The 23265-nt window shown below is 39.1% G+C and overlaps 1 protein-coding gene across 4 annotated transcripts in view; it reads right to left on the bottom strand.

Annotated features, from left to right (window-relative positions):
• The window catches only part of LOC125240020 (probable serine/threonine-protein kinase kinX), a 62560-nt gene that overhangs the window by 27723 nt on the left and 11572 nt on the right, over nt 1–23265 (bottom strand). For 2 of the 4 annotated variants that reach the window (XM_048147838.1, XM_048147839.1), the window contains 8 exons: nt 18586–18678; nt 17994–18098; nt 16199–16300; nt 5889–5991; nt 4891–5030; nt 4106–4240; nt 3324–3414; nt 2731–2971 (listed from right to left, as the gene is read on the bottom strand). In XM_048147838.1, the coding sequence (XP_048003795.1) occupies nt 2799–2971; nt 3324–3414; nt 4106–4240; nt 4891–5030; nt 5889–5991; nt 16199–16300; nt 17994–18098; nt 18586–18678 (942 nt within the window). In that variant the 3' untranslated portion in view covers nt 2731–2798. Of the gene's footprint in view, nt 1–2730; nt 2972–3323; nt 3415–4105; nt 4241–4890; nt 5031–5888; nt 5992–16198; nt 16301–17993; nt 18099–18585; nt 18679–23140; nt 23261–23265 lie in introns of those variants that run through there. The other 2 variants (XM_048147836.1, XM_048147837.1) reach the window with 2 other exon arrangements.

Below are 23265 nucleotides of genomic sequence, written 5' to 3'. Positions count from 1 at the left end.
GGTTACATCAAATACTATATACTATAATACGTGCAGCTTCTGACGTTTCTCATACAATTGAGCGGCAACAATTTTACTAGCGCCATCTAGCGGTTCGAGTTGATCAAAGTAGTTGTTCAGACTTTTATTTGAGTAAATTAAAATAGAAAATGCTATTATTTGATCTACTTTAACATTTTTAGACGGAATAAAACAAAAAAATAAGAATTTGTAATTTTTTTTAATTTTATGCTGTATGAAACTAAACTATTTTGATCAACTCATGCCGCTAGGAGCGCTAGTGTGCCTGTTGCCAACTTTGGCACCGAGCTGCACGTATTAACTCGTAGAGTTTACATAGTATTTGGTTACATAAACCTCATAATTTCATAAAGTTTGACGTTCGAAATAACACATGCATTGTCTGGGTTGTCAACTTACTATGACTATGTAAAATTCAAAAAGAAATTTAACTATTGGAAACTTGGGGCGACTGAAGTATTAGTAATTGCCCGAATACATTTCATCATATTTTAGACTAGGATTAGACTTAGATAAGCTACCTACCCTAGTTTTGTACATTTGAGGAAACCTGTACCCATTAAGTGTGGCAGTATACGAATACACATAGTGCACTTATTTTATATTTTAAAATCGTAGATTTCATTTAAGTGAAGATAATATTAATCGACAGAGTAATTAATGCAAGATATCAATGTAATATGCAATCTTTGTTAAAAACAAGTTTTCTCAAACATTCAGTGAAATATTGTTTATATTGTCTGTACGTTCCTCATAAATAATGGACTCAGAAGTATCGCTTTTTACGCGCTTGCTTTTCTTCTGTTAACCGATTCGGCTTTTTCAGTCAGAGATTACTTAAGACGCTACAGGAGCGAAAATGACAAAATGGAAAGGAGCCCCCCTTTTAATTTGGGAATTATAGTTGAATAGATTTATCGAAAAAAAAATGTCCATTCAGAACAACTCAAAAGTGCAACTCGTTAAAAGATATTGCAAAAAAATCTAAAATCGAGGTTTCGCTCTCGACTGTTTCCTCCTTCAAAACTTAATTAATCGTAACGAAATTTGAGAACCTGAATAACAATGAAATTGTCTGTGTCGGACCGTTTAGTTTTTTTGACTAATTGTTACCAATTCCATAATCAACAAGGCCGTTTTTGGAAATTCTTGATGGGCTCTAGCGTCTTTAGAAATAAGAATATCAAAAAAATCAAAACGGTCCGACACAGATAAAAATAATAATAATCTGTAAATTGAAATAGATATCATACACGAAAGAAAAAACGGCAAGGCCCACTGGTGGCCGAGCCGGGAATCGAACCCGGGTCTTCAGCTTACGCGGCTAACGTCTTTACCACTAGACCACACGCCCGCCGTGGTACCCGACGAAATTTCTCTAGTGTATGTTATCTCTGATAATTTGATTTGTTCCCTAGTTGTATAGATGGCAGCACCATCTCTCTCGCTATATCGTAATCCTGCAAAGGATTCATATAGGAGGTGCGAGCACTAATTGTACGCCCTTAGAGTTGGTCAAAAGGCGCCTAGCCTTATCAGAGATAACATACACTAGAGAAATTTCGTCGGGTACCACGGCGGGCGTGTGGTCTAGTGGTAAAGACGTTAGCCGCGTAAGCTGAAGACCCGGGTTCGATTCCCGGCTCGGCCACCAGTGGGCCTTGCCGTTTTTTCTTTCGTGTATGATATCTATTTCAATTTATAATTTATATATAGTATAGTGTGACTACTTGGAAAAATAACAAATCAAAAAAATATTCAATAAAATAATTTGATTTGTTCCCTAGTTATAATAATCTGTGTTGAAAAAATCGTTGCTCTATCTTCAAAAACCAGGAGGAAATAGTTGAGAGTGTTTGCATGGAGAATTGACTCCTCCTGTATCGTCTTAACTTCCACTGTTAGGCACTGGTCCCACCATGACCGATTTTAGCTATGGGCTATAAAAACGAACAAAAGATCGCTCCCGTGTAAATAAAAGAGACGCGATGATAGCGCGGGCGAGTTATAGCACAGTATAAAAGAGTACTCTCGTACATTATGGCCACTCCCGCTCCCCGCTGAAAGTGCCGCCCCTCTCGGTTACCTCACAGTTACCGCCTGGCAGAAACGCGAACAGTCGACCTATCATATTTCACTCATACAAGCATGGTACGCGTTCACCTACACAAGGTTAGACTGTGCTAGGAACGCGCCTCTTTCATATATTCGGTCAAAATACTTTTCACCACACCAACTGGTAAAGGCTTACTTTGCTATTCGAAAACGGATAGCAAAATTGCATTTTATCCACAAGAGTGCAAAGTAATTTCATACAAATTTTAACTTGATATCTTAAGCTAACTGGTAGATGTTACCTATAAATGATGATTTTGAATTATAAATATTGAATAAATTGATAGATTTCATTTATAAATTGAAATAGATATCATACACGAAAACGATGATTTCATTTAGTTTGATGTTTTTTAGTCAGTATTTTGTTCGTGTTGGTGTGGTGAAAAATTTTGTGTTTCACTTGGCGGCAAAGTTTGTTTAACCTTCGTGCCTTGAAACCCTCGCAACGCTCAAGATTCCACTTTTTTAAATTCAATATTGGAATCTTTCGCTTGCTCGGGTATCAATTTTGGCACGTGCGGGTAAACAACAACTTTGCCCCTTGTAAAACAAATAACTATTTAGAATCAATACAAAAAGTCGATGAGAAAACCGCTTTTCGCTGTTTAGACAACCAAGCTTACGAGTGTTTATACTACAAAGTACCAGGCACACATAACTCAAGCGGCAGCTAACATCGCATCGAGTTCTTGTAACGCCTCCGTAGCGACTTTAATCTGGTCGTTTTGCACGCGGCCGCTGCTCTGTAGCGCCGTCACGCTCTGGCGTAGGGCGGCGAGGCGAGACGACACGCGGTGCTTCTCTTCGGTCAGCAGTTTGTGCGCTTTGTCACCTGTGAGGCAAGTATTAAAAATTTAACGCAGTTAAGTATGTTTCTTTTTAAAAATAAATGACCTAACTTAAGGTATGAAATAAGGCTTCCCTCGTCCATTTTAAGGCTATTTAAGGTTATTTCCAAACGGGTAGGCAGAGCACACGACACTGTTCCAAGTTTCAGTGCCGCTCTTGGCAATTAAGGGGTTGAAAGAAAACGAAATTGTGATATTGTAGTGACAGACTGTCAGCCCATCGCCCACACGCCAATTGAACCCATCTTCTACAGTCGACTTCTACGACACCCATGGGAGGAAATGAGTACTCCGTCTATACGGAGTTATATATGACTTTGATAGTAAGTTACTCACCCAGCCAAGGTAAGTAGTCGCCTGCGCGTTCGGCCCGTATGTCCAGTGTGAACCAATCGTCCATATCTTCTGAATCTGAAGAGGGCATCATCTGTAAACAAAACGTATCAATCACAATGTTATTTTTTACCGGTCTGGTGCAGTCGGTAGTGACCCTGCCTGCTACGCCGCGGTCCCGGGTTCGAGTCCCGGTAAGATTCCTGAGTCATGGATGTTTTGTATATAAGTATTTATATATTATATATATATCGTTGTCTGAGTACCCACAACACAAGCCTTCTTGAGCTTACCGTGGGCCTCAGTCAATCTGTGTAAGAGTGTCCTATAATATTTATTTATTTTAAGATACTTTGCAAGTCAATGCTGGAACAATATTCCTCCACCGATTCGTGCCTTCGGAAAGAAACTTAGGTTTAAAAAAAGGTACAGAACAAATATTGACTACAATGTTAAAAAAACATGAAACATTAGCCTCGAGGTTGACTGGTAGAGAATGCTTTAAAGCTACTGTCAAAGTAAAATGTGTAACCAGAGTGCATAGACTGCCATCTCTTGACACAGGCTTAAAACTTGTGAACCTCAGTTTTGACAATTTAGTCCATATAGCGCCATCTAGCTGAGCGTTCTCCAAAGGTGTAAGCCATCTAGGTCACCGTACCTTTTTCTGTATGGTACTGAGGTACGTTTTTTTTTCTTAAGACTTTATCTGTCTATACGGAGTTACATATGTTTGGTTGCAACGAACCGTAATCGTGTTTTTAATCATAAAACTATGTACTCACGTCATATAAACTGTCGTCTTCAGAGTGGCTGTCCTCGTCGCTCGGTATCTCCTCATCCATGCGCTCGGGCCGACGTATCGGCTGCGTCTTTGTCGGCACTTCCCCGTCCTCGCGTCGCCAGTGTTCGCCGACGTCCTGAAATTAAGGTCGAATAAGACTTTTGTTCAAAATAATAAGCTCATGTTAAGAATCCATACTTATATCATAAATGGGAAAGTGTGTGTGTGTCTGTTTGTTTGCCCGTCTTTCACGGCAAAACGATGTAGTTGAAGAGACGGAAAGTGACATAGGCTACTTTTTGTCTCTTTCTAACCCTCCACTTCCCTAAAATGGGGGGGATTTAACGCGAGAATAAATTTAAAATACAAGGAACATGCCAGGCGATTTCTATTGAATTCATACAGTCGCAATTTCTTGAAGCCACACTTGTAGATGGACGCTCCTATAGGGCTATTGCGCAATACAAGGTCAATCACTGGCCAGTTTATAATAATAAAAAAAAAAACCATATCTGTGTGCAGTATGCAGACGACCACCGAGACGTGTCATCACGCAAGCACACAACAACTGTATGCTCAATTTCATGGCGACCGTGACAGGACACCGATGTACCGTATTTGAGGGTGAAATGTTTATGGTCAACATTGAAATTGAACACAAACATTTGAAATATAAGTTTATTTAACTTGGACCCCCCCGTTACAACATGTCACATTTTGTGGACCCTCCCTCCCCCCGTCTAGGTGTGATGTAATTAATGGATGGGCCCAAAAGAGGTCACTCACCTCGTCAAGGTCAAAGTCGTCGTCCTCAAGGAACTCCTCTTCGTTGATGATCTCTGGGTGTTCTGCAGTTTTCGGTTTGAGAAGCGATTTGCTCTTGCTGGTGTTGGTGTACTGCTTCACTGGTGTGGGTTTAGGTTTCTCTGCGAAGGTTTTTTTAAATTATTATTATGAATAAAAGTACCTATTTCCATAAATTAAATATAACAAGATCATACCATCCCATACATTAAAATGCGACCGCCAGCGGTCGGCCGTCGGTCGCCAAGAGTAGAACATACACACATACATATAATCACGCCTGTATCCCATAAAGGGGTAGGCAGAGCACATGAACTACTAAGTTTCAGTGCCACTCTTGGCAAAAAGGGGTTGAAAGAAAGCCTCTCGCCTACGCCACAATTTAACCCATATCCCACAGTTGACTTCTACGACATCTACGGGAAAAAAGGGGTGGTGAAATTCTTAACCCGTCACCACGCGGGGTAGAACTGCTTAAATATTGCCACTTAAGGGGCACGGAAGAGCAAAGCCAAGTCTCACCAGTCTTAACATTAGTGGATGACGACGATTTCGACGCTCGGCCGGCGGTCGCCAAGGCTAGAACTACCTACACATTGCCACTTAAGGGGCACGGAAGTGAGAGCCAAGTCTTACCAGTCTTAACATTAGTGGATGACGACGATTTCGACGCTCGGCCGGCGGTCGCCAAGGCTAGAACTACCTACACATTGCCACTTAAGGGACACGGAAGTGCAAAGCCAAGTCTTACCAGTCTTAACATTAGTGGATGACGACGATTTCGACGCTCGGCCGGCGGTCGCCAAGGCTAGAACTACCTACACATTGCCACTTAAGGGGCACGGAAGTGAGAGCCAAGTCTTACCAGTCTTAACATTAGTGGATGACGACGATTTCGACGCTCGGCCGGCGGTCGCCAAGGCTAGAACTATCTACACATTGCCACTTAAGGGGCACGGAAGAGCAAAGCCAAGTCTTACCAGTCTTAACATTAGTGGATGACGACGATTTCGACGCTCGGCCGGCGGTCGGGTGAGGCTTGGAAGTAAACATTCTCTTCACTGTGTTTCCTTCGTCGTCGGACTGAAATAAATTTATATTAAATGATTCACTTCATTATAAATTTAAATAGATATCATACACGAAAGAATAAACGACAAGGCCCACTGGTGGCCGAGCCGGGAATCGAACCCGGGTCTTTAGCTTACGCGGCTAACGTCTCCACCACTAGACCACCCGCCCGCCCCCGCCGCCGCGTCTAGTGGTGAAGACGTTAGCCGCGTAAACTAAAGACCCGGGTTCAATTCCCGGCTCGGCCACTAGTGGGCCTTGTCGTTTTTTTCTTTCGTGTATGATATCTATTTAAATTTATAATTTATATACAAGGTGCTCGCGAGGAACCCATATAACTTTAACGGCATATTCTTGGTCAACTTTTAAGACTAAAATGTCATATAAACTTTTCTAGATTTCGTCTAGTTTCAGAGTTATTGCCAATTAAAAAAAAACATTTCCGTATTGTTACTCAGTAGAAAAGGTCTTATTAACGGCGCTGATGCGCAATTGTGGAGCATAGTCTCACAGTAGTCATTGATAGATGTCAAAATGTGACAAGAAAAACATCTAAAAAATTTGGTTTTTAGAAAAATAAATTAAGGAACTCATTTTAATTGCCAACTTTATGGATAAAAATTATTTTTTATGTGAAAATACGTCCAAAAAAGTAAAAAAAAAAAAAAAAAAAACAAATTCATATAATTTTTTTTCTTACTTTTGGCCTCAGAAACGCGTGGTTCAAGTTATGCGGGTTCCTCGCGAGCACCTTGTATAGTAGTGTGACTACTTGAAAAAAGAACAAATCAAAAAATATTCAATAAAATAATTTGATTTGTTCCCTAGTGAAACATTTGCATATGTGACCTTATAAGTACTACCCAAATTTTGTATAGTGACTTTTCAGGTCATAATGAACTTTTATTATGGGACCAATTGACAACATTTCAAAATTTTCAATGTCCCTAAATCGAAAACCATTCGAGATATACGCCTGTAGATCACAAAAATATATTTTTTAATATTTTTTCTCCTTATTTTTAGTAAAAAAATCTTAAAAATAGTTTAAAGGGGAAGTGACGTAACACAGTTGAGTCACACTATTCAGAGCTGCCACTATAACCAATAAAATCTTCCGGTTTTCTCAGACTGTTCATGCTGACTGTTAAAACTTTTTTTAGGAATGATTTTGTCCTTTTCTTAGGTGTCTGAAACAACACATGTGACGTCTTAAGGCTATGTCTTGACGTTTGTAACTTACGCTCTTTCTGTTCGAAGTAGTAATAAAAAGGGATTTTCGCATTAAAATAACAGTATATGGGAAAAATAAAAAAATCGTGTATCTTTAAATATTGAGTTCTTTCAAACCAAATAATAAAAAGTAGTAGTTGAAAATATGAAATGTTGTCAACTGCTGAGCCCGCGAAAAAAAAGAGCAATTCGCGGTTTCAGTATTGGTCCCATAATAAACGCTGTTCAAAAGTTATTACTATGCAAAGTTTGACTAGTTACAAAATAATTCTGTCAGCAATTCCCGTTAGATTTAGATTTCTTTATTTCATGATAAAAGGACACAGCAAAGGATTAGGATTAGGGGAAAGGATTGTACAGGAGCAATTCCCGTTAAGTTTGTACATTTGGATTACGTCTACGATTTGGATAAAAATTGGTAGGCTGATAGAGTCGTTGATGCTGAGCAAGATCCACTAGGTTTCCCAAAATGTCCTAGGTTGATTGTATGAAACTTTCCTTTTTGTTACCGAAAATGTATAGAAATCTGGTAACTAAAAAGGAAGGTTTCATACAAACTACATAGGACATTTTGGGAAACCTAGTGGATCACGGACTCTATCAGCCTACCAAATTTTATCAAAATCGGAAACGTGATCCAAATGTACAAACTTAACGAGAATTGCTCATGTACAATACGTCCTTAAGCATCAAGTGGTATATTAGTACATTACGATATAAGTGCGAAAAATATGAAATTCAATTGCAGATGAAGCATAAGGACCTGAATGAAACCACATATTCAAGTAATTCAATATTTGTGAGTGTGCACGGGAAAACGTCCTAATTTGTCGATTGGTATAAAGCCGCTTCGTCAGTTTATTCATATAACGATACAAGTAAATCTCGCCTGGAAAACGACAAAGTGGGACGTTTTACTAAACACCCTCACATTTAGCTCATTTAGCCTAATGCTGTCAATTAAGATAAATTATAAGCAGTTAAAAGATTAAAAAGGCCATAAAAAATCTAGTCTACATGACTGATTAATTGATTATACAGAGAGAAAACTGAAAATCACCGATATATCATGGAACGTATAAATATCTGAACACACTATTTGTCAACCTCTAGCAACATGTTTAAATTTTGAGGTCTTGTCACGCACAAATATGAGTACTTGGTTACTATAAGACTCCCCTGAGACAACATATTTAAAATATTTTAAGCGGGTTACTCGCGCGTATTAAAGTTAATATTCGTAACACTCGACAAGTCGACATACTCGTATTTCGATTCATTTCCGAGGATCTTTTTTGACTGTTTGAAAAAGGGTACTTATTCTTAACCGTAAAACGAATTTTCAGATAACTCCAAAAAATTACGAGGATTTAGACATTAAAAAAGCTATACAGGTCGTTAAAGTATTGGAGACACATCATGCCTTATATTATTTTTAACTATCGAGATAATAAATTTAACATCCTGCATAATATACTATAAGGTCAGTCGGGGTAATAGTAACTACGGGGCAATTGAAACTAATCGAAATATCTTCCACATTTTACATCATTTACTGTAGTTCCATATCTGTCCAGATAGCGTATAAGTCCTCTCATCATTTCACCGTAGATGGTATTGATAGTCCTAATGATCTCTGATCTACACGACCGTTAAGTTTTCGACGAAATTGGTAGTATGCGCGTGAGAGACAGCCTCTCAAACATTCCATAAAAAATATGGTTTTAATGTGATTTAACATTTTTTTCTACAGTTAGTTGCATAATTATAAACTTATTTATGTTTGCATGTCCTTCAATCTTCTGATTTTCATGTTTTAATAGTATTTAAGCGACAGTTTAAATTGTCCCCCCTTAAATTGCGATGGAGGCTAATTTCGACTATTTGCTAGTTTTAATTGCCCCGCCATATTTTATATGAAAATCAACAACTCTAGTGATGTACTCGATTCGAGGTTTTGTATCGATATTAATACCTCATTGAGTGACTTTGGCTCTGGAAAGGGCTAAAAGTATATTTTATTGAACGTCATTGTGTATTATCGATTATTTTTAACATTTAGTCCCTTATTGGTCTGATTATGAACAGAGAATAAGGTGTGCGCGGGTACACGGTATGCACCTATAGGCACAGTGTCGACAGATTTCTAATAGGCACTATTCCTGTCACTGCTTAGTATGGAGAGCAGTTTTAATTACCCCGCTGACATCTTGTAAGTGTTTTTTTACACAAACCGACAGACCTACATAAAAATGGTGTTTAAGTTAGGTTCCTTACGTTTTGACAAACCACATGATATCCAGTTTACCAGTGTAAGTTTACCGTAACGAAACTTATTATCAACAGCTGGAATTCCCCCTCGGCGGGGTAATTATAACTATTTCTACCATTTCATATAAAAATCGTATTTTAAAGTATACGGAATCTTTATTTTCACGGTCTATATCCCGGTCAATATAAGTCTAATCTTTATTTTTGGATGAGAGCCAGATCAAATAAAACCTAGATAACTAGTCTACAGTGTGAAGGCAATCTATTGTCATTAAAATTACCGTTGATAGTATAGGCAGTCAAAGTTGTTTTTTTTTTTTTATTATAAATGGGCTTACTCTTGGCCACAGACTAGCCAAAGGCAAAGACGTAGCCTACGATGGAGTGAGCTCGCCCAGAAGATGCCTGTTCACTCTTGATTTGAAGGTTGCCGGGTTATATGAGCTCGGAAATATAGCCGCCGGGCAGGAATTCCACTCCTTGCGTAAGAAAAGAAGAAGCAAAGCAAACTTTATATTTTAGTAGTCGCAGTTCCCCCGCTTGACCTTATATTAATAAAATGTTAAAATGGAAATCTTAAGGTTTAATAATGAGAAATAAGCGGGCATAAGTTTTCGTGCACGGTTCAAGCTAAGTATTTACACTACGGTATACACAGTATGGGAAAATGGCATAGGTAATTAACATCTGTAAAGCTATCGAAAGTAACTATACAATATTTACATTTTAAAATAATCAGTTACTTAAGTATACAACCAGTTTTTATTTTCGTTAACTTGATTTGAAAACAAGAAACATTGACATTGTTTTTAGATCTCAGTACTTAGAAGAGGTCAATTTTTCTACTTTTTGTCATAACTGTTGTAGGTAATGTAGGTTCTATAGGCTATTTGACCCTTTTTTTAAAGTCTATCTTATATGATTAAGTATTATCCAATTAACCGAAATAAAATATTAGCATATTTTATTATGACTTAAAAACAGCAAAAAATATATTTAAAGTATACTTTTACGTAATCAGGGCTCCAAATTTCCCGCCTCTCCTACTATCCGGACTGCAAACCTTACACTCCCAACCCTATATACTGGGTGCTCTGGTGTCTTGGACAGGCTGCGGGGGCCTACGGCGGGGCAGCAGGGGTTGCTGCGCAATGAGCCGGTTTGCAAACTTACTCTGTCTGATTCTGCGTTCGAGTCTTAGTCGCTGAGATGTGACGCAGACATATCCAACGACTCGCTGCCTCTTAGGCTCAATCATCAGAGTCACGTGAGCCTACAGCGCTATTGCGTATCAAAATCTCCTCCCCCTGTAGTCTCCCCTTCCTAGTCCTTGCAGCAGGATCTGCTGGCTGGAGTTACCCCCTGAATCTGAATACTTTTACGTAATCAGGCGAAAACAACACAGTCAACTTAAGAGCCGAGCCGGTTCCGAGCTTCCGAGTGGTTCAGGCATTCGCCCGGTAAGCGGAGTACGCTGGTAGACGTGTGCGCCGATTAAAAAATGATCGGCGGCGGCGTTTGTCAAAAAATCGGCGGCGGCGGCGTATTTTCGGCGTGAATTCGGCGTGACCTTGATTTCATGTTTCTTATATAAAATTCATTTATTTGTTTTTATTCTTGAAAATTTGATCAATACAGGTGTACTACGTACACTTTTATATAAAATATGAGTTAAATAACACATATAAGTGAACACGGGATAGGAAAAGACACTTTAGGGTATACCCAAATAGTTACCCTTTGCTGGCACAAAACCTTTTTTGATCAATGTTTGCTTCCATCAAAGGATTCCTTCTCTAAGTGATCATGAATCTACAACCATCTCTTTCTTTATGATGAGCTTAGTGATAAAATTAAAGAAGAACTTTGTGCCAAACACGATCGTCAGCTATAGCTGTATCAAACTCATTTGGAAATGCCTTTTGCTTATTTGGCCACCCTTTGACTTGCCCGCCGGTGCTCAAAGTAGTGCCATGTAAACTAATAAACTAGAAATCGTTTTGTTGGTTACTTTATTTTCAATTCGTAATCTTTTTGGTACAGTACAGAACGAGTAGTATGAATGCCAACCTTTCGAGCAGGCCAAGGTGCAAGACGTGGGTTTCGTCATAAGACCAAACTAAAATGGAGTTGGGAGTGGGGCCCATGTTGCTAGGAAAAGCGATGGCAGGTGGACTAATATTTTAACAGAATGGTGTCGGCTTACAAATGTAAGAAGCGCTTGACATCCGCTGGCTCGCTGGGTGGACGACATCCGGAAAATTGCGGGTCATAACTGCATAAGAGTAGCTCAGGATCGGGACAAGTAACGTACTAGAAAAGAGGCCTATGCTCAGCAGTGGGTGAAAAAAGACTGATATGATGATGATGATGATGATGATAACGGACTTGTTTGTAGATCGGGTCACGCCAAAGCTGATTTTTATGAGGTTGGGTCTACGCCATAAGGGTAAGAAAGCTGAATTTATATCGGTGACCTCTCAAAAGCATACAACTTCAGCAAAATTCCAATGATACCGTCGTTATCTGTGTCGAGGAAAAAAAGAGCTTTACACGCTGAACTATGCTGGAAACGAACGTCCGGCATATAGGTCTCGGCATTTTGAGTTGGACGCAGACAGTTTATTAGAAAATGCGGTTCTGTTTTTTGCGTCTTGGAACCACTGAATCATTTTCCATGTGCTATACGATACGTGCAGGACATGTTTGCACCAGATCGGTGGGCTAAAGTAGCAACTGAATGGTTACCGCAGCTTCGCCGGGGAAAGGCAGACCAAAAATAGAGATATCACTCGGACTCGGACGGCGGGAGCAGGCATCAAACCGTGATGGGTGGACGAAGGAAGAGGAGGCATTTACCCAGTAGTGGGACACATATTAGGCTACTTAAAAAAAACACGAGACTATCAAATGAAGTTTGACACTTGCCAGTGATTGGAACCACAGATAATGGAATGAAAAGCTTCATTTCCTGCAGAACCAGATCAGCAACGAAATTAGGATCATGCAAATTGAAGCAAACCTGAGTTACCTGGGGGCGTAAGGCGCAAAAAACAATCGCCTCCTATTCAATCTTCTGATTTACAGTCTTAGACACAGCGGCTATAAGCAATTTGCCGACGCGGTGGGCACGTGGGTATTTTGAAACGGACAATATTTCGAGGAGCCATGAATGGATTCAATGGTGATCTAGAAGAAAAAATAGCAGAAGATCCAACAGGGAAAGTTCAAGCAATTGTGTCAAGTCGTATGTCAGATCAAAGTCGTCACGATCATAGATCTTCCCCCATATCCGGTTTTTCGCATCTTTCTTAGTGCTTAATACAGAATATTTTAATAAAAGTAAATTATATGTATTGGAAATTGCATAAAAAGTCCAAAAATGTAATCAAATACTAAGTTTGAGCAATTTATTAACCACCAAGGTCACGCTGATTTCACGCCGATTAATAATCGGCGGCGGCGGCGTGGCCAAAATTACCGGCGGCGGCGGCGCGCCGGCGCGGCGCACACGTCTATACGCTGGTTCGATTCCAGCTCGGAACACTGGAAGCCTTGGTCACTTTTTCTTTGTATATGACATTTATTTAATGTTTATAACATTTATAACATAATAGTAGTGTTACTACTTAAAAATACAAGTTAAAATATTTTCTATGAAAATAATTTAATTTGTTCTTAGAGTAATGTAATGGGTCTTGTTATCCAAAATAAATGATTTTATTATTATTTCTTTCGTCCAATAGCTTTGCAAATGAACCAAATTTCCCACACTATGCCACGCCAGCACAGGTCCATTCACGTGAGTTGGCACGACTGAGTGAATGAAAATTTATATTCGAGTGACGTATTAATCAATAAAATGTTGACTCTTGACAGTTACCTTACATACATACATACAATCATGCCTGTATCCACTGAAAGGTTAGGCAGAGCACATGAAACTACTAAAGTATCAGTGCCACTCTTGGCAAATAAGGGGTTGACAGAAAACGAAACTGTGACAGTTACCTTATCTTATCTTAAATCCCCTCCCTCTAACTTTGAACTATAAGTTTAAAAAATATGAAAAAAAATCACAAAAGTTCAACTTTACTCGTATAAAGACTTTCTAGGAAAATTATTTTGAACTTGATAGGTTGAACAGTTTTTGAAAAAAATACGGTAATCTACGGAACCCTACACTGAGCGTGGCCCGACACGCTCTTGGCCGGTTTTTTAATATATTATTTGATCGCCATTATCCGAGGTGTGATAAAAGTCTCATTCATTCAATTGGTGCCAACTCTGCGAATCGAGCTGTAAACTCGGCCGTACTTTTAGCGGCCGCGTAGCTCGGTCTCGGAGCCTGGGCCGCTTCCCCCGCCGCGCCCCGCGGGAACTGTTTCATACAACTCTTATAAAACATAACAAGTGCTCCGCGCTTTTATGACAGCCTGGTAACTGGCAGCATATGTTCAATGTTTTTTTGCTGATATTTTCTCAGTTTATATCGATAAAATTCATCGTATTAGAAAGACCTTAAAATGAAGGTCTTCTGTAGGTACCATATTCTCGTCTTGCGTTTTTAGCAACTTTTTAGGATTCCGTAACAAAAAAATACAAAAGGAACCCTTGTGGTGTGACTCTCTTCGTCTGTCTATCACTTTACTAAACATCTCGAGATTTACTTATGATATCGATTTGAAATTTCAAATAGTTATTTAAATTGTGTTTGATGGCATGCTGGGACAATACTTTTTTGAAAACCGGAGCAAAAATTACTTTTTTAGCTTTGCGAATGAACCAAATTTCCCACACTGTGGCACGCTACACTCGCCGCAATACTAATTGGCGACTGAAGCATATTGCTATCTCTTTCATACTAATGGAAAACCAGTGAGGTAGAGTGGGATAGTACTATAACATGAGTCGCTACTTGGTTTTGCGGCAAGTATAGTAAACGGCCGTACTTTTAGCGGCCGCGTAGCTCGGCCTCGGAGCCTGGGCCGCTTCCCCCGCCGCGCCCCGCGGGAACTGTTTCATACAACTCTTATAAAACATAACAAGTGCTCCGCGCTTTTATGACAGCCTGGTAACTGGCAGCATATGTTCAATGTTTTTTTGCTGATATTTTCTCAGTTTATATCGATAAAATTCATCGTATTAGAAAGACCTTAAAATGAAGGTCTTCTGTAGGTACCATGTATTCTCGTCTTGCGTTTTTAGCAACTTTTTAGGATTCCGTAACAAAAAAATACAAAAGGAACCCTTGTGGTGTGACTCTCTTCGTCTGTTTATCACTTTACTAAACATCTCGAGAGTTACTTATGATATCGATTTGAAATTTCAAATAGTTATTTAAATTGTGTTTGATGGCATGCTGGGACAATACTTTTTTGAAAACCGGAGCAAAAATTACTTTTTTAGCTTTGCGAATGAACCAAATTTCCCACACTGTGGCACGCTACACTCGCCGCAATACTAATTGGCGACTGAAGCATATTGCTATCTCTTTCATACTAATGGAAAACCAGTGAGGTAGAGTGCGATAGTACTATAACATGAGTCGCTACTTGGTATTGCGGCAAGTATAGTAAACGGCCGTACTTTTAGCGGCCGCGTAGCTCGGCCTCGGAGCCTGGGCCGCTTCCCCCGCCGCGCCCCGCGGGAACTGTTTCATACAACTCTTATAAAACATAACAAGTGCTCCGCGCTTTTATGACAGCCTGGTAACTGGCACCGAATATAATAGGGATGACGACCACATAAAAATGGCATTCTGTTTAGTCCGTCAGTTAGATCGTCCAAAAATACTAAACACGCATTTTTATTTCTAATTAATAAAAAAATACAAAGATGTAGAGCATCAAAGTTCCGGAGTGGGGGCTTGTGACGTCACTTCTAAGTAAAAATTGTACCTAGGCGTGACGTGACGCGAAACTTCAACGCACTGTACCGTCGTCATTTTTCGTTTATGAGAAAAAAGAAAAAGTATGTGTCCAAAATTCTTTGATAATCTAACTGACGGACTAATTCGTTTTTTTAGTCTTCTCGCCTATTTTCATCGTTCTTATTTGGTGACCTTTTTTTTTGATGAGCTCCTCTTCGAATTTATCGAAATATAAAGTAAAACAAATATGTTAGAATTTCTAATTATTAGCAATTTTCATTGAAGATAGGGCTCTCAAAAAAGGATTATTTGTACAAGCTTTCAAAACGGTGCACGTAGTGTAAATGTTATATAGATACAATATATACTCTAATGAAAAAAATGTGACATACTCAAGGAAAAAACATGGGGCTGTTCAAAAGTATTACGTAAGCTATATGTATTGGGGGGTCTTTGCTTAGCTTATTCTTGAAAACATGAGAGGTAGGAGTCTAGATGATGAATACGTTATCCGTCGTTGTTTATTTTTTAAACAAATTTCAACCACACATCGACTAAGTATTTCTTGCAGACAGCGGGGGGTAGAAACAATTCTACCAATTCAATTAATTCAATTCTATTAATTATTAATAAATCAGCTTACGTAAGACTTGAACGGTCCCTATCACATTGTCGGTTAATCATAAGGATGCTTTATAAAAATACGAGCAAATTTCGTCCTTACGCTAAGCGACAACGCGACACCTTTTACTTGAAAACTTCACAAATGTACACGCAATGAAAATGAAACGCCCCGTATAAACATAAAAAGTATAGCTGTCTCGCTCTAACACTATCGCTTACCATATCGCTGTCCCTGTCGCTGAAGTCCTCTGGCTCGGCTTTCATAGGCTTAGTTCGAATGATGGCGTTTTTAGCCACCTTCAGCTTCGTCACTTTCGCCCCCTAAAACGAAATAAATAAATAAATAAATAATATATAAATATTGGGGACACCTTACACAAATCAACTTAGCCCCAAACTAAGCAAAGCTTGTACTATGGGTGCTAAGCGACGATATACATAATTACATACTTAAATTCATAATAATATTATAAATGGGAAAGTGTGTGTGTCTGTTTGTTTGTCTCTCTTTCACGGAAAACGGACGACAAATTGACCTGATTTTTTAAGTGGAGATAGTTGAAGGGATGGAGAGTGACATAGGCTACTTTTTGTCTCTTTCTAACGCGAGCGAAGCCGAGGGAAAAAGCTAGTACCCTATAATGGACAGTGATGCCATTATGGACAAAAAAAACACAAATTCTCAAAAATTTATATCTAACATTAGTTTCTAAAAACTGACGGTACTGTACCATAAACAAGAGTCATAGAGCTGCTTAATTTTGAAGTTTCATTTAATTCGGTTATTTCTGAAGGATTTGGCGGCAAAATAAAAGTCATCTGTTAGGAAATCTAACTCTATACACTTAGACATAAGGTCTACATTACCTCGACAAAGTCGTCCTCACTGGATCGAGCGGCGCGACGCGCGTTCTTTTTGCCAAATATAGTGTAAGAACTTTGTTATTTTGCTGTCATCTGTAGATTGTTTTTTTTTAACTACGATACAACTACCATTACAGTTACCTATTAATATCTACTCAATACACTTAGACATAAGCTCTAGAGGTACATTACTTCGAGGAAGTCGTCCTCGCTGGATCGAGCGGCGCGACGCGCGTTCTTTTCCCGAATGGTTGTGAGAACTTTGTTCTTTTTGTCGTCTGTAGGAAAACCAACTCAATACATTTAGACATAAGGTCTACATTACCTAGAGGAAATCGTCCTCGCTGGAGCGAGCGGCGCGACGAGCGTTCTTTTCGTCAAAGATTGTAAGAACTTTGTTCTTTTTTGCTGTCATCTGTAGAAATATCTACTCAATACACTTAGACATAAGGGTACGTAGCCGAATGGCACAAACGCTCACGAAACGAATCGTAGATCCTCTATCGATCTTGCGTATTTGCGCGACAGAGTCAGACTACCTTTCGCGGCGCTGCGTTTTCGTGTCGCGTCGCAGAAATGCCATTCGGCTACGGCACAAGATCTACATTACCTCGAGGAAGTCGTCCTAGCTAGACCGGGCGCGACGCGCGTTCTTTTCCCAAATGATTATAAGAACTTTGTTCTTTGCTGTTATCTGTAGAAATATCTACTCAATACACTTATACACAAGCTCTACATTAGCACGTGGAAGTCGTCCTCGCTGGATCGAGCAGCGCGACGCGCGTTCTTTTCCCAAATGGTGGTGAGAACTTTGTTCTTTTTGCTGTCATCTGTAGAAATATCTACTCAATACACTTAGACATAAGGTCTACATTACTTCGAGGAAGTCGTCCTCGCTGGACGGAGCGCCGCGACGCGCGTTCTTTTCCCGAATGGTTGTGAGAACTTTGTTCTTTTTGCTGTCATCTGTAGAAATATCTACTCAATACACTTAGACATAAGGTCTACATTACTTCGAGGAAGTCGTCCTCGCTGGACGGATTCGCCGCGACGCGCGTTCTTTTCCCGAATGGTTGTGAGAACTTTGTTCTTTTTGCTGTCATCTGTAGAAATATCTACTCAATACACTTAGACATAAGCTCTACGTTACCTCGAGGAAGTCGTCCTCGCTGGACGGAGCGCCGCGACGCGCGTTCTTTTCGCGGATGGTTGTGAGAACTTTCTTCTTTTTGCTGTCGTCATCTCCCAACATGCGCTGTGAAAAACACGTGTGTTAATTGTTTTCAAACAGTGTTTGTTTAATGGCATTTTCAGAATTTGAGACAATTAGCAAAGTTGTTAACAAAAATTAACTGTGTGAATACTGATTAATACTATTGTAATATTAGCTAAAAATTGGTGAGCATTAGACTTTTCGTTCGTCGCGCCATCTATTGACAAGTAGCAGTACTGATTGAATGAATGAATTTACGCTAGTTGACGCGTGATCGTCGCTAGATGTCACTTTAACTATACAAATAACTCGCATTTACTGATGGAGTTACAACTCTTCCCTTATGTAGGCTACTTACCAGTCAGCATTTTTTTTTATAAATGGGCTTACTCTTGGCCACAGACTAGCCAAAGGCAAAGACGTGGCCTACGATGGAGTGAGCTCGCCCAGAAGATGCCTGTTCACTCTTGATTTGAAGGCTGCCGGGTTATTCCCACTCCGTCAAAAAAAAAAAAGGCTAGGTACTTACCAGTAATTCGTCCGTGTTGTGTCCGTCGTCGCTGTGCTCTGAATGCGACGGTTCGCTTTCGTTGTTCTTCTTTAAAAGGTCGTTGAACTCGTCCTGAGGTCAAATATTATTGCAATAAATAGAAATACGATGAATGAACAATGATGCACTGAAGCCTGACCAGAAAAATATGAGTATACGTAGAGATGAGGCGAATATGGACTTTGCCGAATACGAATATTCGGCCGAACATTCGGTTCAGCTCTTACCGAACCGAAAATTCGCCCGAATATTCGGTTAGGGGATTAATTAAAACTAGTAAATGATTGATAATCGTCACATATGTTACTTACAACTATATTTTTATGATTTAGTGGATAACTAAATTTAGTTAAAACAACTCTGAATTCTTCTCAACTTTAAACTACGGTTTTTTCAACTTTAAAAAAAAAAACAATTGTATTTATATTTTGACGCATAGGTTTCTCTTTTTTTAGCAGTTCCTTAAAAAACTACTAAAATAGGAGCTTATTATCCAATGGAATACGTAAGATCTTCATTAATTATTTACTTTGTTTATTCGGTAAATATTCGGCAATGTAACAGAATAATTCGGCCGAATACGAACAATTAAAAACTTGCCGAACATGCCGAATACCAAATATTTACCGAATATTCGGCTCATCTCTAGACTATAGGCTACTAGACTCGTATTGAATTTAGCACATCAAGTTATTGTTTTCTGTAGTATTTGACTTAAGAAATCTATATTTATAGCTTGCGGGGATTAAAAGTGCGTGATGACTGCGTATTTTTTAATTAAAGATGTGTGTATTATGTTTTTTTTTAATTATGGACTCCGAAAACGGTGTTGGCCAATGGAGTGACGTCACATAATTCAAATCAACTATAGAAATTAGAGGTACTAATCTATCTCCACAGAAGCAACCTCTATTGTATTAAAATTCATAGTCGTTGCTCGGCTGTGACAATGTCAAATATTTTTTTCTAAATCGACTTACGTCATGTCATAGATATTCTATAGAAGTATAGATTAATATGGCTGATGTTGTTTTTGCCTGATCACGTAAAAGTAAACTTTAAATTATTTTTTTGCGGGTTTTTAAATCGTAATAAAATATGGTACTATTTTTTTCGTTTAATTAGACAGTAATCTTATACTTTTAAACGAGCAATTCTTGTATATTTATTTTTTTATTTATTTATATATACCGACGATCTCGGAAACCGCTCTAACGATTTCGCTGAAATTTGTTATGTGGGGGTTATCGGGTGTGAAAAATCGATCTAGCGTAGCCTTAGATCCCGGAAAACGCGAATTTTCGAATTTTCATGAGTTTTTCTTTCGCGTTAGTAAACGTAAAATATGGTCGTTAATTTCGCCGCGCGCGCATCGATTCCTTACCTCAGTCGTACGAGGTCGGTCTAATGTACGCAGAGAGATCGTAGGTGTCAGGGTTTCGAATCCCGGCCAGAAATTAAGTTTTTGTTTTTTGTCTTTTTTTTTGTTTTTGTATTTATAAGAGTTTTTTTTTTATCTAAAGACGTGATATATTAAAATAGAACCGAGCGAAGCTCGGTCGCCCAGATATTTAATAATATAAGACATACTTTGAAAAAGGGTCAAGTAGCCTATTGTCTAGAGGGCGCTGTTATTCTGATGTATGGGATGACAGTTCAGTATAGTATGAAGAAAATAGTTCCAATGAAATTCCGCAAGATGGCGCGTAGCGTAACCATATATTTCTGGTCAGGTGCTGCGCTCTGGCGGCAGAACATTGCAATAATAATACTTATAAAAATGACAAATGGACAAGCAATGGGTACCCAAAACCGATAGACAAGCATTTATTTATGAAAATAAAGAAACTTTCCATTCGTGTAACGTCTGTGCTTAAGCCCCGATGGTAAGCAATCACCGTAAACCATGGACGCTACAATTCTAAGGGTCGGCTCACACCGGAAGCGCGCGGCGAGCACTTTTAGCGTAAAATAATTTTGATCTGTATCTACATATTTAAAAAGAAAAGGGTACGTATACGTAGCCGAATGGCACAAACGCTCACGAAATGAAACGCTCGTAGATATCGCTCTTGCATATTGGCGCGACAGAGCCAGACTACCTTAGGCTTGTGTCGTTCACGAACTATGAACTGTTAGGAATAAAATCCCATCAATGACCGAAATGAACTGAATCTTTCTGTGGTCTGAGAATCGGTCTTTGCTCATTTAGTTGAGTATAGGATCGGCGAGCGCGAGCGGTTTGGATCGAGAACGAGTGTGTGACTGCGCCGACCGAGAGCTACTTAGCAGAGCAACAAAAAACGTCAACTTTTCATATTGAATTTCGTTTACCTACAACCTTTCGCCCCGGAATGTTACTATCTGTGGGCTATTCGTATTATTTTGACACTATTCGGTCCCATTCGTTCTGATCTTTCCGACCGCAGTGGTCGCTGGTCTGGTTGAATTAAATGAGCAAAAGACCTAAAAGAGCGAACTGGTTCGTGGGAGCGAGTGAACGAGATCGGAGCGCTCCGATCAACGAACGAAACGGCACAAGCCTAGACTACCTTTCGCGGCGGATCGTTTTCGTTTCGCGTCGCAGAAATGCCATTCGGCTACGGCACTGTATCACTTGACTAACTCAAACAGGTCGCGCGGCCGCGCGCTGCCGGCCGCTGCCATTCCGGTGTGAGACGACCTTAAAGGTGTTACATGAACATTGCCGACTTATTGAGCTTTGGCAACTTTACTCACCGACAGAAACACAAGATCTGAGGTCTTATGTTTAAAAAATTCATTTTTTTTTTTTCAAAATATGGCTCTCAGAAATAGAGAAAAAGCTTGAAGAACCGATGGCCGTTGGTCTTATAATTCTATCTGTAGTGCAAATTTAGGAGTTTGAACTCAAACAAAACCGTGTGGAGCCCCATAAGAATGGCTCAATCATATCTTAAGTACTTACAATACAATACAAATCCACTTTATTGCACAACCTCAGAAATGTACATAGAACACACACATTACAATAAATTTTATTACAGAGGTAAACAACAGGCCGCCTTATCGCTAAAGAGCGATCTCTTCCAGGCAACCTTTGGGTAGTGGGAAAAATGGTATTCATAACTTTAACTAACTTTTACTTACATTAGTTATGATGAAAACAACAGCCCATAGCCTTCATGTGACGCCACAGCCGTGCACATAGTTATATGATATGGATGATATAGCCAATAAGCAGATGAAAAGTATAAATTTTGATGAAATGTTTTTTTGATGTGTTTTTTTTTCGTTAAGACGAATGGAGACGATGACTCGAAGCTGGTATTTCATACAAATGTAGTTGTAGACATAATTTTGACATTATTTAAAGTACTTTTACACAATTTGATGCATTTAACAATAGAAATTACAATGCTCTTAACATAATACATAAACTCGCGCCTGTATCTCCAAACGGGGTAGGCAGAGCCCATGAAGCTGCAAGTTTCATTACCGCCCTTGACAAATTGTTATATATAGTGATAGGTTGCCAGCCCATCGCTCACACCACAATGGAACCTATATCTCACAGTCGACTTTTGCACCCACGGTAGGAAAGAACTGGTGAAATTCTTAACCCTATTATAATATCAAATATCAATATTAAAATCAAAAATTGTTTATTTGTTCAAAAAAAGTACAATTATTACAGTGGCTGGTGTCTCCTTCTAAGTTATTTACAAAATAACTTGTGCTGGCAACCTGTCACTGCAATTGGATTTCTTTCAACCCCTTTTTGCCAAGAGTGGCACTGTAACTTAATAGTTCATGTGCTCTGCCTACCCCTTTATGGGACACAGGCGTGATTATATGTATGTATGTATATAACTTGTGCTAGGAGGCACCACTCTTCCACTTATTTAATTCCATAAAAACTAACTAAGATATACTCTGTCAACCAAGTCTGTCCGTAAATAAGAACAAAGAAAACTATATGCATCCTACTCTTTAGGGTGCTAGACACAGAATTAGATTTACGTAGAAGAAACAAGTTCATCTATTTGTATGGCGGCCGAGCGTGTCAGATTTTGTACTGAAGTTGTTACTTGCCTGTGATTTTAAATATGTCTCAGGCCCTTGAGTGTTCATAATTTTTGTGTTGTATCAATTAAATATCACGTAACGAGGCATTTTTAATGTTTATATTGACTTCAACTTACAAAAATTTACGCCCGAAAGCTGCAAGATGCGATCAAAGACGGACAACTCAGTGGATTTCACTGAGTTCATTTGACACGCTAAGTAGATACATTTGCTTGATCTATGGCTAGAGAAAAGGTTACCTATAGTTTTCTTAGTTCTTATTTACTGACAGACTTGTTTGACAGAATATATATGAAAATATCGAAATATATGAAAATTCAAAAGAAATAAAACAGAGACATATCTAAAACACATTAAATTGTGTAAAATTATGTTCCATGATGTCAATGTCAAGAACCAGGGCGACAAATTACAACTAGCAACATTTGTATGGAGAATCAATCGTCTCCGTTCCTTTTAAACTTACCTTAGTAGCTTCTCCTTCGAAATCATTCAACGCGTCTTCTATATTCTGCTGCAGGACGGTTTCCAGCTCTTCATGTCCTCGGCTCTCTGACTCTTTAGCTGGCTCTTGGCTTGTACTGAGCTGAA

The sequence above is a fragment of the Leguminivora glycinivorella genome, chromosome 26 (assembly GCF_023078275.1).
Source record: "Leguminivora glycinivorella isolate SPB_JAAS2020 chromosome 26, LegGlyc_1.1, whole genome shotgun sequence".
Taxonomy (NCBI): domain Eukaryota; kingdom Metazoa; phylum Arthropoda; class Insecta; order Lepidoptera; family Tortricidae; genus Leguminivora; species Leguminivora glycinivorella.
The sequence above is the reverse complement of the archived record's forward strand: the minus strand, read 5'-3'. Positions and strand labels throughout refer to the sequence as shown.